General features: G+C 39.6%; 1 protein-coding gene across 3 annotated transcripts in view; it reads right to left on the bottom strand.

The window, feature by feature from the left end:
* septin9b (septin 9b) overlaps positions 1–17,009 on the bottom strand; it is a 69,405-nt gene that overhangs the window by 48,920 nt on the left and 3,476 nt on the right. Inside the window, exons 1-2 of one of the 3 annotated variants that reach the window (XM_020597027.1) lie at positions 12,573–12,802; positions 2,502–3,185 (exon numbers count right to left, since the gene is read on the bottom strand). In XM_020597027.1, coding sequence (XP_020452683.1) covers positions 2,502–3,185; positions 12,573–12,627 — 739 coding nt within the window. In that variant the 5' untranslated portion in view covers positions 12,628–12,802. Of the gene's footprint in view, positions 1–2,501; positions 3,186–11,314; positions 11,528–12,572; positions 12,803–17,009 lie in introns of those variants that run through there. The other 2 variants (XM_020597026.1, XM_020597028.1) reach the window with 2 other exon arrangements.

The following is a 17,009-nucleotide window of genomic DNA, read 5'->3' as shown; positions in this document are numbered from 1 at the left end:
AAATAGTGTAGCTGCACACCTTCTTAAAACAACATGAAATAATCGCTCCTAATATTTATTAATAAAATTACTAAAAATGCCTATAATGGAGCAAAAGGTCAAAATAAAAATCACAGCATTCATTAATCAATAATCAATAGAACAATTCCTACCTTGGGTATAACTTAGACCACAGAGGCAGGTATGTTAGCGCTACATGTGTGATTGCAATGCTACTATAAGTGTTGATCACTCGCTTGATCACGTCTTAAAGCAGGAGAGTAGAGTATAAAGCTGACGGGGCGGGGGCTCCAAAATATTTTCACCCACAGAAGGGGGGGTGGACAGCAGAAAAGGTTTGGGAACCACCGTCTTACGATACATTCACATTAAAGGCCTTGACGCTCACTTCTGAGCTTTCTGTGTTGACGGTTCACATTCATGCGTGTAACAGACACGTCTCTGCTGTGAACACTGTCGAGGCCCAAAACTGCCACTGTATATGTAGATTTAACTGAAAGGTGAGTCATGTGTGTACAACAATAACAACAACGTCATTTGGGCGGCGGTCACACTGAATGATGACAGGCGATGTGCACATCAGATTGGATATCAATTAGGACCATATATGCAAGTGGCTTGGATCTGATGTGATTAAAAAAAACACATTTGGTTTGTCCATACATTTGTGAAAAGATCAGATCTGAGTCAATTCAGCAAGTAGTCTGAACGTAGCCTTAGAGCAGAACAGGGTGGGCCTAGTTAGTGCCCCAGGGCGCTCCAGGGAGGTCAACCTTCATTTAGACCCCTATTAGGTCCTCTCCCTATGGACAAATACGTCTACAACCTTGAACAATCTAGAACAGAACCATGCAAAGCTTTCAGCACAAACACAGACTAGAAAAGTATAGTCATACACAGCAGAAACACTATGGCAACATAGCACACAGAGAAATGTGACTACAAAACATCTGCCAAATGACAAAGAGCAGTATTTCAACCTAAAGTACAAAGTGTAAAGTACAAACTAGACACATGTAAGTTCAAATGGTCAAACCAACAGGAAAACACACTCATTCTATTCCATCAGGAGCAAATTAATAACTGCTTGGCAATGTGGATAATAGTTATATAGGTTTCCCCTTTTGTTATGTTAGTCATTTCCTTTGTATACATGACTAATGAATGATTATGTTGCTCCATAAGCCAACTTGCAGGTGTAAATGTGACACACTTCCCTCTCTATACTCCACATTTACAGTAGTCTAGCTATGTAGTTGTGACAGAGCTTGGTAGGTAGGCTTACTTAAGTGAGGAAGAAAGAATCATTTCACAAGCGGCATCATAGAAACACATATAAGGCTGTGGGCTACAATCGACCCGTCTGTTGCATATAGTTTTACTGCAACAGTAACACTAATTACACATTTGACTGCCATACTGTTCTTGTGCTGCCAAAGTTCCACTTTCATCCCATAGTCCCAGCTCCAATACAGCATTAAGAACAGACGTGGATCACCACAAAATACAGACACTCTACTGTTTCTACTGACAAACAGGCATTCAAGGACATGGTTGCATGTATTAATGAAAAACATACAGACATCTGTTTAATCAAACAAATGCTTGTGTTACTGGCTTTTTCTTAGTGAGAGATCTGATACTTGGGTTAGTCTGTTAGCTCAGTGTGAGCAGAGGAAGGAGCAAGGAGATATGAAGCTGGAGATCAAATGAAATGTAGTCTGGAAAAAGTTTTTTACTTAGTGGGGTTTAAATATAAACTAACTTGCAGCCAAGAGTGAAAACCTGCCCTTTCTTCATAACATAAGAGAATGTCATTTGGGTTTATTCGAGTTCAAGATAACCCACTGCACTAGCTTTAATTGCTTTTCCATTGATGACAGCTTCACACCTGTTAAGTCTATGCTAAAGCAGTCGCACAAGCTGCTAAAAGTTATTCAAGGCAGCGTGAAATTCAGGTTTCACTCATCAAGCCAACAAATGTCATGAGAATCGATCAAGCCAACATCTGTTTTCTTATCAGTTCTCAAGACCCATACATATATCTTGGTACAAATGTCCACTTGGACTCAAGGATGAACTGAGATTTTGGTGGCCAAAGGTCAAAGTCTGTCCATTCCTGTGAATTTGACTAGTTGGCGGAGGTATACACCACAAAGCGGTAGTTCTAGTTACTTACTGTTGAACAGAATAAAGATCAACCTAAAGGAGATGATGTTTACTAGTAGATGTCAGATTTTACACAGATTTGTATTTGTTGCTAATTTAGTCTTAAAAAAAAGATGACCCTATTCTGCACTAAAAGATCTGTGTTAAAACAAAAGCTGACAAAAAAACTGGGTGTTGACAATTAGCAGTTTTAGCCACCATCATCTCACCAAAAGATACCACTGATTACCACTTTAGGTTTTTCAGAAAAAACACAGTATTGCTTTCATAGAGTGTGTGCATAGAGCCTGTGGCAGTTTCAGGATGCTGTATGACAGATTAAGTAGACTTACTGTCAGGGTTGGGAGATTTGCGTCCAGGCAGATTAGGGGAGGAGCAGCGGAAGGTGGTGACAATGGTGTTGTGGTGAGGGTTGGGATGATGTGGGTGGTGCACTGATGGGTGGTGGCTGTTGTTCTCTGGAGGAGCTCTGGTGGTGCTGATGTCAGGTTTGCGTACATCCCCAGGACCAGGGGGCTCAAACCTGCGAGCGTGATTCTGCTCGGGAGCACGGCTGATCCCATTGTTGTTACTGCTGCCCTCATGGCGGCGTATCACTGGGGAGTCACTAGGTGCTCTGGCAAAGGTGACCTCCCTCTTGTGGCTCACCTCAGGGGTTTTGGAGTGGCCCAGAACTTCGAGGCGTTTCAGGACACTATTAGTCATGAAGCGTGTGGAAGCAGGGCTGGTGACATTATCAACCTGCTTGCTGGAAGAAGATGAGATGTCAATGGAAAGTTCAGAGCGGCGCGACATGGGCTCGGGGGGCTTGGAGCCTCCTCCACCCATGATGGAGCGGGGTTGGGTGAAGTTGAGGTTGTTGGTGGTGGTGGGTGGGTTGGCAGTGCCCAGATCTCGGTAGTAGATGCTGGTAGGAGACATGGTGTTACGGTGAGAGGAGCTGGTTGTACGGCGGGGGCCGGGCGAAGAGTGACCTGAAGTATCAACATCCTCCACTTCAAAGGATCTCTTCAGAGCTGCACAAAATGGATAAAGACAGCACTTCAGTGACACAGTAATTTGTTTGACAGGTGAAATGATTAGTTCTGATCATTTATTAAGTCATTTTAAATGCTGCTTTTCTCTGATCACAACTATAAGCCAAATATGATTTTGGATTTTGGACTTCTGGTCAAACAGAACAAGATATTTAAAGAGGTAACCTTTGGTTTTAAGGAACTGTTGGGTAATTTTCACAATTTTCTGACACTATAAAACCAATAATCAGCAGACAGAGAAAATACTCAGAAGAGGCAGCAGATCAACTGATAATGAAAATATTGATTAATAGCTGATTGAACACAGTAGTTGTTGTTAAGGACAACTAGGTGAAACCAGTGGAGGGAGAAGCATTAAAATATAAAGTTTAAGTAAAGGTACCAATACAACAATGTACAATAAATATGTTCAATTATAAGTAAAAGTTGTTTATTCATGCAAGTTGAACTTAAAGTATGAAAAGCAAAAGAAGTGATTCTGCAGAAAAATGACCCCTGACACATATATTGTTATGAATTACATAATTAGGTTTTCGGTACTGATGTTAAATTTTTTTGGCATCTGTTTTTTGTGAACTGTTGTATAATGGTTTCTTCTTTGGCCATTGAACAGTTATTTAAATGAAACCTTCTGAGAAGTTTAGAGGGGAACTCATTTCTTGGTGGAACTGCTGATCTGAATTATGCTTTTTTTTATATATAAGGGCTCACAAGCCAACAAGGTTGGGAACTACTGGTTTAAAGCCACAGGAACATATTGTATTTTATGAATGTATCCAATGTTGTTTTTGGTAAAGTCTAAATACTAGCTCAAGTAACTAGTCAAGTAGAGCTGACTCATTGTTACAATTTCCTAACAAAAACACGCTCACCTTTCCCTTATAAACCATTTATGGGTCGAGATAGCCACTTATGAGAAGTTGAGGCAAAATCCAAAAATCAAAATTAAAAACAAAGTGTTTTTCTAAGACACATTATTGTAGGAGCTGCATTAAGGTAGTGAAGTACTTGGGGTCTGAGTGAGGGGGGAAGCAGCTTTGGTGGCAAGTGGCAACACAAAAGTAGCAGCATGTATTAATAATTGAGCCATAGCTATCTAATGTTATCATATCCCCCATAAACAGCAGTTTTACATTGATTCATGTATTGTTTTGTCATCACTTGGATGCTATGTGTGAGGTACACTACAGTATTAAACTTCTAAAGCCTTACACAGACCCATTTGAGGTGTTCCGTGACTTGTTATACTGCCTGCAATCAGCCAAGCAAACCTCACTGCCAAGCATTTAGTCAAAAAAAGTCCCAAGTCTCCCTGTTTATGAGCAACATGAGCACAGAGATCAAGGCACATCCTTCCCCTTGGTTAGCTGTGATGCGAGGAAATAGCTCCACTGTCCAAGATGAGGATACTAAGGGATGAAATCACCTCCTGGGAAGAGTGCACTGGCTCAAAGTCAACTTGAATTTGACTCCCATAATGGAGTGGCTGTGTCAAGCCAGTGGCCAGGAGCTGGTATCATAATGACACAGTACTTATACCAGTCCACTCACACACCCTTAAGAACATCTCTTGTTTCCACCAATCCAGAACTCAAAATTCAAACTTATTTGATCTGTTTATGGCAAACACGTACTGTATATGGACTTGTGTTTATAGTTCTATAAAAGTGAATGAGTTATTACCCACAGGGAGGGAGCCGTGCCTCAGCCTCACTGCTCTCCATGTAAATCCGAAGCTCTGTAAGGGGATGCAGAGCTCAACACAATCACATCAAAGCCATCTTCCCACACACATGAGTCAGCACCAATAATCTGTCTTACTGTTATGAGCTGCTTCATTCCAACATGGTGGATACTTGATACAATTTACCCCCTAACTAAAATTTAGGCTGCAGCCAAAGTCTTGTTCTCCTCTGGTGGTGGTCAGACACACCAAGAATATTCTCCTTCCTCACAGGAATCTAGACCTTAGAGCATGGTGTACTTCTTCTTGCACAAGACTGGTTTTTTAAGTGTTACCAGGGGTGTAGCTTTAGTCACTCCATATAATTTTACAGTACATATATAATGTGTGGAATGCATGAAATGTCCTTTAATAAGCACACAAAAGAGTTTTGTGTTAAAATCACTGTGCAATTTTTTAAATCTATAGATAACATGCATTAAAAAATGATATAGTGTCCAATCCCATAGTGTCACTGGACTGTGTTCTTCTTACTCCTGCTTTCCTCTTTCTTGTGATTTATGATTGCTGAGCAGGAGTGCAAGGCGGTGGCTACTTTAAACTCTGGCCAGAAAATTTGGTGAAGTTGGTGAAGCAAACTCGGCCTGCAGGCTTCACAAATACCTGAAAAGATGTGATGTACGCTTTAAGATGATACTGCAGTTATGTCCCAACACTTTAGGAAACAATGTCATGTCTTGACACTGGCTGTGGATTGTTGTTACATTTTGAAGAGCCATAAATATGAGAAGTAAAGCTGAAGGGATATCCAGATTCATATTCAGACATTTCATGCGTTGTTTTGTCAGTGACCTGTGAAGTGATCTTAAATAAGCATTTATGTCCTTGGCTGCTTTGTGATTATATGCCCTCAGGCATGGGGCAAGAGCAGAGGACTTGTATTCTTTTCCGTTTGTTTGTATTTAGAAACTGTGCAATCAAGTGTACATGATTTAAGAGCAGATGTGAATCTGAATCTTTCTGCCAGGGAATATAAGCATTCGGGGTATTTCTTATTTATATGCTCACTCAGCTCTTATATAGCTCACTTCTTCCCACAGACTCCCAGGTTTTTCTTGTGGTATGGGGTAGTTAAACAGGGAAAAGGATGGACTTTAAAAAAATATAAGTACAGGATTGTGGTGCAAAAGCAGCAGTATTTGTGCATGAGAGTGGGACTGACAGACAGGTGAAGGAGTATCATTCCCAGTGAAGCAGCATTCCCAGACTATGAGCTGGAAACAAGAGGTCCAGTCTACCTCAGAGGAACCTCATTAACAACAGCCAGGAGTCTTGTCTCCCAACATCCCTCTACTACCCATCACCGCCCGGTGTCCTGTGTCTGACAGAGTCTCATGTGGGAAAATAATGCAGCGCAGACAGTACAGCTCGGAATCATTGGTGCAACAAAAACAAGTATGGAGGCAGCTGCATCCTTGTTTTGGTCCCAGTAAACCCAGGTGTTAAGATATACAGCCACTTTATTATCAGTGTCATCACTTGCTACTCAAGGACATCCTAACCAATAAACACAAACATTCAGAATAGTCTCAGCCCAGAAGCACCAATAACAGACAGTCAGGAGTTAGGGGGAGGAAAACAGAGAGACAAGGGAAGGAAAGGAATAAAAAATATTCAAGATAGAGAGGAAAAGAAGCTTCAGCGTGAGAAGTGGGGTGTTAAAAACTGTTGCTGATATTAGTTGGCACTCACAACAGTCAACAAAGATTAGGTATGCTAATGTCCAACTGTACAGTTAGATGATGTTACAGCGTACACATATGCATTGCACCTATAAAATCTAATTAAAGGCCAGTAAACAATGCAAACATTTCTATATGTATTCAGTCATTACTACAACATAGCTATTCTCTTTGCTGATCTTAGTTACTTAGTTATACAGTAGTGTACAGGTTTTAGTAAAATTAAACTGAGGCTGCTTTCAAAATAATGCCACTGGTTGTTTTTACTTATCACTTAACAAACAAAGTACAACCACCCCAAAAAAGAGTCAAATCAATATTTGGTGTGACTCTTCCATGCATTTTTTAAGGGATTTAGCAGGTACCTTGGTTCTAAAATCTTGGATAACTTGCCACAGTTGTTTTGTGGATTTAAGCAGACTCAGTATCTTCAGTGTCTTTATGTAATCTCCAGCCTGACTCCATGATGTTGAGATCAGGGCTCTGTAGGGCCCAGACCAGGACTCTTTGTTCTTCCCATCTCTGAAGATCGTTCGTTATGACTCTGGCTGTGTGTCTGGGCTCACTGCCATGCTGCAGAATTAACCTGAGACCAGTCACACATCCCCTGATGATAATGCATTATGGAAAAGAATTTGAACGTCTAGAAGTGCCTAAAACTTTTGCACAGTGCTGTATATACAGTAGAGTATATAGCAGAAACAATCTTCATGGATTCATTAATTGTGGTGTTATTAAGGTGCTATTAATGATTCTCAAACATTTTTTGGCAGATTTATAATAAAATCCTTCCAGGAAAGTGAAGGGACTAAACACTTTTAATGTGAAACTGAAAAAGTGCAGAACTAATTGTCATAGCAAAACAGAGCAGATAAAAAAACAGCAGACATTAACATTGTTTTTGTTGTGTTTGTAAGGTCTTAAGCATTATAATGACATTTGTCTCCAAAGGAACCATAAATCAGTTAATTAATTTTACACCTGAATGTTGAAGCTACTGTTAATGTGCAAACTGCACTTCTTGGAATGATCATTAGATGCCATCAATATCTTGTTTAACTTCTAATGTGCTATTGTGGATCCTATTGCTTTGTTTTTGCTTGTTTGTTTTGTTTTTGGTTCAAAGTGAATATGAATGCTAAAGAGGCGTAATAGGGATCTATTCTATGACCGTTTTCAGGGTTTTGGATGTGTGTGGAATCTGTTATGTCACCATCACTGTGTCACACACTATTGAAACACACTATTTAGCAGTCGAATGTGTAACTGGGAAGATCTTAAATTAGGGTTTCTAAATGAGACCAAAGGTATACCTCGTGGTTCAGTTCTGGGTCCACTTTCTTTTTCCATTTATTCTAATGGACTTGGTTTGAATGTTCAACAGGACAAATGCACTTTTGTACAGATGACACTATTATTTATTGTCATTGCTTGAGAAAGAAGCTTTGTGTCATTTATAATCTGCTTTTAACACCATATAAGAAAGACTAAATAAATTGAAAGTGGTTATACTATAAATGCTAAATAAAAGGTTATATAATAGTGTTAACTCGTTTTTTATGTTGAGATTAAGTCGGTATCTGTAAAGTTGCAATCAGTGACTCTTTTTCAAGCTCCATATTTTATTGCCTCAAAAGAATAGTCCTGCTCCACACAGATAATTTTTTACAAGATTATTGAATAGTGGTGACACCTGATTAGTCATATGTTGATAATTTGTTGTTTTATGCTTTTTTTAACCAATTTGAGTAGTTTACACAGTTTATGATGTGTATATTAAGTCATATTTAAATGAATTTTAAAAAGAATCATGAAACAACACCAAAAACATGTCAGAAATCTTTTGTGGGTAAACTTCAGTTGGGGAATTTGTACTTGTGGCTTCAGCGTTTCTAAGATCCCGAGTTCAGCCCTGCTCAAATCTCTCAACTGTACTGACACAGTAGATCTTCCTCCCTGACAGCTGCTAGTCAGCAATACATTGTTTTAATATGTCATGCCACATCAGAGAAATTATTTTACAGTGATTATTTTAATCACGTTGCATTGAAAGCTGCCACAACACAATTTCATATGGCTTTTAATGACCACATGATAAACTAAATCTTGTTTCAGGGGCTTTGAATAAGCCTTTACCAAAACTGACACCTTATCACAAACTGTATTAGTGGAAGCCCACATCTAATGTTCTATCTGTTTTCTTTTGTGTACAGGCAGCCGTTCCCAGCTGGTGACCGAGTAACATTTAACGGGAAGGAATGTATCTGTCAAAAGTGTGCCCAGCCTCTCCCTGCCAGCAGCCCAGCACCCATACAAGCTGTCCACAGTCAGTTAAAACAGTTTATGTCTCTAGCTGCACCTTCTTTGCATAAATTATGCCAAATGTAAACTTTTTACTTTTGCAGACTATAATTTGTTACACTGCTTGTTATTGTAATTTTCTGTTCCACCCCCAAAATTGGTACTTTTTAAAATGATGTCAAGTCATTCTTGTCTTTGGAAACTAATATATCCAATTCTACTTTTGTAATTTTGTTCATTCAAATTTATAGAAGGAACTCTTCCACTTCAGTCATGTTCTGTATCATTTCTCATCAAACTGTATCTAATTTTGATTGCTCCCTCATGTCCTATGTGCAGACTGCTGTGGGTGTGGGAAGGAGTTTAAAAATGAACAGTCCCTTGTAGCACTGGACAAGCACTGGCACCTGGGCTGCTTCAAGTGTAAAGTCTGCAACAAGGTGCTCAATGCTGAGTACATCAGCAAGTAAGTCACTCTGGCTTTGGAAATACTGTAAATTCACTGCTTCAATAATGCAGTTACTTCAGTGGTATATGCTGTTGAATTTTAACTCTTTGTTAGGGTTTTGGACTTGCTTCCTGTTTTGTACTTTTGTTTTGTAAAGGTTTCCTGTTTTGTGCCATTTCACCTGCTTTGTTGGCTGAGAGCATTATAATACACTGTCTGAAATTGTAACTTCTGGCACTAACCAGTAGTTGTACTTTTATGTTTGGTGCAAAATGTAGTCAAATTATCATCATATAAGTTTGGAGGCTCCACCCAGCACCTTCCCTTAACACTTGCTGAGTCAGTCACGGTGTGTGGAGGATTCAGAGGTTTTGTGCAATCTCCTGTGTGACCTCAAGTGCATGTGATGTTCTGTGCTCTGTCTCATCCTGTGTCCTAACAGGGATGGGATCCCCTTCTGTGAGATGGACTACCACGCCATGTTTGGCATCCAGTGTGAGAGCTGCAAAAAGTATATCACTGGAAAAGTGCTCGAGGTAAAATTACCATATTGATGTGGTAGCTGTTAGCGTCATGCAGGATGTAGTCAAACACATCTAACGGCTTTAACTGAATAAACAGGTGAAATTAAAGATGTGTGAATGGAGAGACTAAATAGAATATGCAGATAAACTAAGGTGAATGTGAAAATTGTGTTTTTTGATTGCATTATGACTGTAGTATCCATCTACAGGTAAATATAGTATTATGGACTGTTAAACAAGTGCAAAACTATGACTGAAAAGAGTCTCTGAAATTTGTGCTTTGTTATCATGACCCTGTGATTGTTGTCAGCACTTCTGCCTTCAGTTGTGGTCGGACTGCATCTAGTACCATAGGAATGCACCAGAACAATGTGCCGCCGCTTTTTTCAGTAAGAGAGAAAAAAGATTTGTATAATTTGGTTGAAACTCATAATGATGTATTTTTGTGAGCACCTGAAGATCCAGTCATCTTAACCTCTAGAGTCCTGAGCTTTGGTTTCATATGCATTTTAATTTTTTCCTATCTATTTGGGATTATTGGGACATGATAAGTACAAAATCCAAGTATGGTCTTTGAACAGGAAGTCATTTTTGAGAAAAATGATGTCCTCATATGGGGACATTGGGTTTATTTTAATGCGTAATACAATAAAATTACTGGTGTTTGAGACAGAACAAAACTATGCCAGAACATGGCTGTGCACACAATATTTGCAACACATTACAGAATAAATCTATGCCAGAACATAGCTGTGCAAAAACAAAATTTGCTAACAATATTTGCAACACATCACAGTACAAAACTATGCCAGAAAATGGCTGTGCACATATTTGCATCACATTACAGAATAAAACTATTCCAGAACATGACTGTGCAAACAGTAATTGCAACTCATTGCAGACTGATGACTACATGACTACATATTCCAAAAGTATGTTTTGTCTCAATTCATTTTGTGCGGAGAAATTTCATTTGTTTGTAGTCTGTAGAAACAGTATCACACCTATGGACCTTTGTGAAAAGAGTTCTCTCCTATTATTGCATTCAGCAGTCTTTCTGCTTTTGACAAAGAAATGGACCCTAGACATGTATCGGATAACACTAAAAGAAATTTAATCAATGTACACTAATGTGTACCACATGCAACAACTGTTTATATTTATATTTAGTGGAAACTGTTATTTTTTTTCACAAATCTTCCCAAGCCATGTGTCATTACTTTTACACCTTCACATAGACAATGTATTAACATGGTCCCAATGTCCTCAAACGTGTACTTCATAGTTAGAAGCCTCCTAACTTGTTACTATTGCTAAAAGATGTCAAATTTATATACCATCTCAAACTACAGACATTAAAAAGCATAAATTAGCAGGTTTCAACCATGAAATGTTTTTAGGTTTTGTACCTTGTCCATATTTATTTCGCGCTCGGCTGTAGAACATCTTAGCTGAGATTGACGCCATCTTGGAATTATAGTAACACATGTAATGTGCTTTTCCTACCACAAGATGGTGGTAAAAGTGTCTACATACGAGGACAACAGGTCTAAGTTGAGAAGAAATAAAGTATATGGTGCAGGAAACCCAAAATGTGCGGTCCTCATATGAGGACGCAGGGACTCTAGGCATTCATGGTGTTGCACTTGTTTGTACATTAAAGAGATGGAAGTGGGTGTATTCAGAAAAAAAGGGGGAATTGTTAAAAGTTACATTTTGTAGAGTTTACCTCGACATACCTGACCAATTACAGTGTGAAGCACATCTGTGTGTGGTCCAGAGTTTGGTTTTATAAGGTTGCAAAAATTACATAGCATCAACAAACTGTCTAGTTAATCCTGCTTACACACAAGTTAAACAAATAAGATGGCTCAACAAAAGTTGTAAAAATTCATATGGAAGTCGGCCAGGTTTGTCAGTCAGACACGGTAACACAGGTGAGTTAGTAAATAAATGACATGATGCAGTTGGGCAGCAAATACACAGAAAACAGGTTATTGGAGACAAATTGTACAGTGTTGATTATCCAACAGCTCCTTCCACTAATTAACACATTATAAATGGACAATCTCAGCATCAAGCTGTGATGTTTAACAGTGAGCATCAGGTCGAAAAGCCACTGGTTTGACCGGAGAATAGAAAAGAAGCAAGCAAGGAAGAAAGACAGAGGAAAGGGGAGGAGCAAAGGGAATTAATGCCAGCTCCACAGTAACAAACAAAAGGGAGAAACACATTTATAAATGCAGTATGAGGGGTTAGACAGATGTTAGCTCTTAGTGCTGAGGTTTCCACTGTCTCCCTCTCAGTGTTTTCAGCTGAGGTGCTTTCCGGTGCTGCAGCAGTGTGGTGTCAGTGCTGTTTGTTTCTGTTATTGATGTAATTTGGGCATAATCAATAACAGATGATAGGCTGCGAGGACTTGACTAGCATATGTCTACTGCCCTGTTTTTAAGAGTAACAAGCAGACACACGCACAGTACCCCCAGTCATAAGAATGCGTGTAAGACACTTTATGGACACACACACAGCACACTGATGCAAAACAAAGCAGAAAGGTATTGGCCAACATTAATACTATTCCTAAACAGAATGTCTGACAGATGTTGCTGCTTCCCCCCAGCTGTCAGGATGAATATTATAGGAGAAAGTAGAAAACAAATTACAAACCTTCAAAATCAGAAATAATTCCATCCAAGTGTGGACTGACTCCAGAATCAGACATCTTTGCACTCAGGAAATATTTCAAAACCTCTTTGTCTTTCAACTTTAAAGTGTCTCCCTCCTAATTCTGAACTAATTTAAAATAAAATTAAAAGAGTAAATGAGGGGGAAAGTCCAATTTAAGTGCCTTATAGCTTATTTTCTCTGACTTGCCTCTAACTTTTATATCTTGTTGCATTCAGGTTTCAGAAAGAGCAAAAAGGCAAGCCTCCTCCCTTCCCCCCCCCTCTCTGTAGCTAATAACACACTCCCCCTTCTTCCTCACGTCCTGTGTGAGTGTGTGTGCTTCCCCTACCCCCAACATGGTCATACATGCACCCGCAAGCATTCATGCAGACAAGAGACCTTGTCATAGCCTGAGACCTGTTTCAGTCAAAGTGCCTCTCAGGGCTGATTTTCTCATCTTTGAGCAGTTCTGACACCAAAAGTGGACAAGATGTCACACAAATCACTTCAACCAAGTTAACATGCAATCAGCAAAGATGCCCTGTTACAAGTGTGGCTCTTCAGAAAGTATCACTCTATTACAGCTAAAGAGGGACTACAGCTTAAGTGAGAGTTTGAAGTTTCAGTTTAGAGTAAACAACCTCTGCAAACTAGCAGGCATGTTAGTTAAAGTGTAGCCACATGTGTAGGAGATGCTTTGCTGTGACAGAAAAAGCTGAGAGGCTTCCTGACATAGCGGCGCCTCTGGGCAATCAGAGGACGATACTTGCACCGACCCGCCCTCTGTGATGCCATGTACGACTTAGGAACAGTATGGGAATTTGAGCTTGGTGGACACATCTGACCAGGCTATCTAGCACTGCTGCATTTCTTTTGGGAGGGCCACTGGCAACAGGCTGGTGTTTTTTTGATGTGGTGGGTATGGTTACACTACCCAACCTTGAAGCTACTGAGGCCAGTTTAGCTACCATTTTTCAGAGCGACAGAGAAACGCTGTTGAAAAGGTGTTGAAAAAGTAAACTAGTGATGAAAAATCAAAGTTGGCCTTGTATTTATTTAACCACTCCCAGCGCCTCCCTGTGGGACATACTACAATATCTCTTATCCATGAATCTACAAGAGAAGCAAAGCAATAGAGATGTGATTGCTGTAATTACTAATTGGTCACGAATGAATGGCTTTTCACAGCTTCCTGTTTGGAGCTAGACATGACTGCAGATGAGATCTGAGATAAACCATCTCTGATCCTGGGATGTTTTCACATTTCCACAGTTCACTTTGTAGCAGTCAATGCAGGCAGTGGTCCACAGTCAGTCCTCAAAAGAAACCATAAACTAAAGTAAGGGCCACAGGAAGCCGGCGTCTCCAGAGAGCCAAGAGATGCTATCACACATCAGATATCACAAATCACACTGTTTTTCACTAAGTGAAGGCAAAAAAGGCTCACAAACTATGTCTGGCACTTTAATAAGTTGCAAATAGTTCTAAGGGGCACTAATAAGATTCCAAGCCTGTGGCCCTTAACCCTAATACCTGAGAGGTAACACACTGTGTTTATGGATCCATCAGACAGGGGTGGAAGAAATACTCAGATTATTTATTTAAGTAAAAGTAACAATACCACAGTGTAAAAATACTCTGTTACAAGTAAAAGCCCTCCGTTCAAAATGTACTTATGTAAAAGTACAAAAGTATTAGCATCAAAACATATTTAAAATACCAAAAGTTAAAGTTTTCATTATGCAGATTAGCACATTTCACATTGAAGTATAGATTATTACTGTTGCATTATGATGTACATTACATTTAATGTTGCAGCTGGTAAGGTGGAGCTACAACATTTATCAAATAAATGTAGCAGAGTAAAAAGTACAATATTTGCCCATAAAATGTAGTGAAGTCAATGCAGTGGAAAAATACCCCAAAATTGTACTAAGTTCAGTACTAGTAATTGTACTTGGTTACTTTCAACCTTTGCCATCAGGTTATTTCATGCAGTTTTCAAACAAGGTGTCTCAGGATACAGCACAGAGTGTACACAGAGTGTTTGGATGTATCCTAAACCCCTCAGTCAGAACGTTTTCTGGGTAGAATGTCAGCCCTGTGATGCTTGTTGTCATTTGTGCAATTAAGCTTTGAGTCCATTATGCATCATACATCCTGATAGCAGTGTAAGGGCCTGTCTAGTTAATGTGTTTGTTGGTTTGTACATGCATGCGTGTTCATTGTTACAGTGCATCGTGACAAGCATGCAAACATACATCTGTATGTCAATGTGTATTTGTGCTCTTTCACTGTATATACTGTATGTATAGTGTACACCTAGATACTTCACACACCATACTATACATAGCACAGTGTGTGGCCGCTCTGCTCCTATACAGTATGTAGACCCACTGAAAACCATACGCCTCAATGCTCTGTAGTAAACAAAACACACAGTGAGTAAAATTGCCACCTTCCCCTGCCAGTGTGTATTTATCTAAACGTGGATACACACTCTGGGCAGGTTGCGAGACAAAACTAGGTGGCAAAATGAGGCAAAGCTCCAAAACAACATCTGGAGAAGCACGTGCATCTGTGAGTGCATTTGTTCTGTAACCTTATGTGAACACATGCCTGTGCATACGTGCTCTTGCGGTGACTTTACTGTGATTATGTACACAGGTGTGTTTGTATATGACTCGATGCTCCTGAAATACAGTAGCGTTGTAGCGCAGACACCTTTGCACATGGTAGGCTACATCTGCCTAACCTGCTGAGAGACACCAGAGTCGTGCTTATGTACCTTCTTATTATCAGTAATTAAGGAAGTGAAAGTGTGTAATCTAGAAGTACAGTGTTGTTTTCCAAGTAAGTTGTGTTTTCATAAGCAACGTTGCTAGATTTAAAGGATAAGGCTGGTCATTTTTTATATTAGTAGTGGAAGCTAGTGGACTGTAACCAAAGCAGAGAGCTCACACGGAGATGTCACGCAGATGCTGTAAAACGATATAGCTGTTTGGGGCAACATTTTTAACAAATATGTGGGTCTTGTGTTTCATAATGTGTTAATAAAGAAACATGGCACCCAGTGCAGCGATGTGTTTCACTGATGTGTTTGGAATCATTTTTGAACAACAACAGAGATCCATGGCACAGACAAATACACTAATCCAGGCTAGAGACTGACAGACATTAACTTTGAGTGGAGGGAATTCACTATTGGTTTTAGTCTCTGTATGTGGATTGTTGAATATATATTGAAAATGACCAGCCTTATCTTTTAAAGATGCATGCTGACCATCTTTGTGGGATCTGGTGTTCATTCTGTAACTTATAAAGACCTTGAATTCACCCGTCTTTACAGATTTACAATATGACGGACACCACCAACAATCCAGCTATGTTCAGATTTTCTTTGTATTTTAGTTGAACACATAATACACATCTTTCACATGCAGAAAACGACTGAGGACCTTGAAACAAATGCTGTGTAAAATGTACACCAGTAACTTTTTCTATATAATGCAGGAAACACTTATGCCCTTCAGATTTTACAGATTTGCTTCTCGCTCAGTTTAAGACAAACACGAGTTCAGCACAACCACAAACATTCATTGGCAGGAAGCTGCTCAAAGCCAAACTCCCCATTTAGTGTTACCTCTCTTTACTCACATGAGCTAATGTTTGTGGTTTCACAACAACAACAACACCTTTTAAAGATAATCAGTATGTCCAGGAAGCATGAAAAAAGTTACTTGTCTGAATGTTAGTGGAATCAGTTGTCTTACTGTAGAGAAGCCTAAACATGCTGTCAGTGTAGAAATATTATGCAGTTAAGCATGGTAGTGAAACTGCTGCACAAATTCAGAGAAATGGAAAATATAAACAACTGGCGATTTCAGGAAAACACAGAGAGAGTGAGGGAAGTGGAGAGGTAGTGGTTGGATGGGAGTGGGCACACACAACATATAAAGCCTCATTTGAATCCAGGTCATCCTTTGCCACTACTCACATACCATGCACATGTTCTTATTACTACGACAGCTCTTTGGAAAAAGCTATTATCCTTCACTGTACTGTAGTAAGCTTTTAAATTGGCCTAAAAGCTGCGTGGCCAATTTATGCTGGCAGCAACAAGACCGCAGTGGTTTTAAGATGTCGCCCGCTGTGCAAGGAATTGTTTCTCTGAGCCCAACTGGCATTTACATCATGGATCTGTGAAGTTTATGTGGTGCAAGCAAACAACCTGAGTATCGCATGAAAGGTCAGCTGTCAACAATTTGCAAACATCCAGACATATGTGTCACTCTAACGATTACAGGCTGCGCATTTGGTTTCCAGACTACTGGAATGTGAAAGATGATACAGGGGTCGATGAAGATCTTTACACACCTCTGCTACTATAACACTATAATATGCACGGAGCTGATGTAGTCATAAAGTCACATGCAG

This window comes from Monopterus albus, unplaced genomic scaffold (genome assembly GCF_001952655.1).
Source record: "Monopterus albus unplaced genomic scaffold, M_albus_1.0 scaffold32.1, whole genome shotgun sequence".
Lineage (NCBI taxonomy): Eukaryota > Metazoa > Chordata > Actinopteri > Synbranchiformes > Synbranchidae > Monopterus > Monopterus albus.
This window is presented reverse-complemented; position numbering and strand designations above follow the sequence as displayed.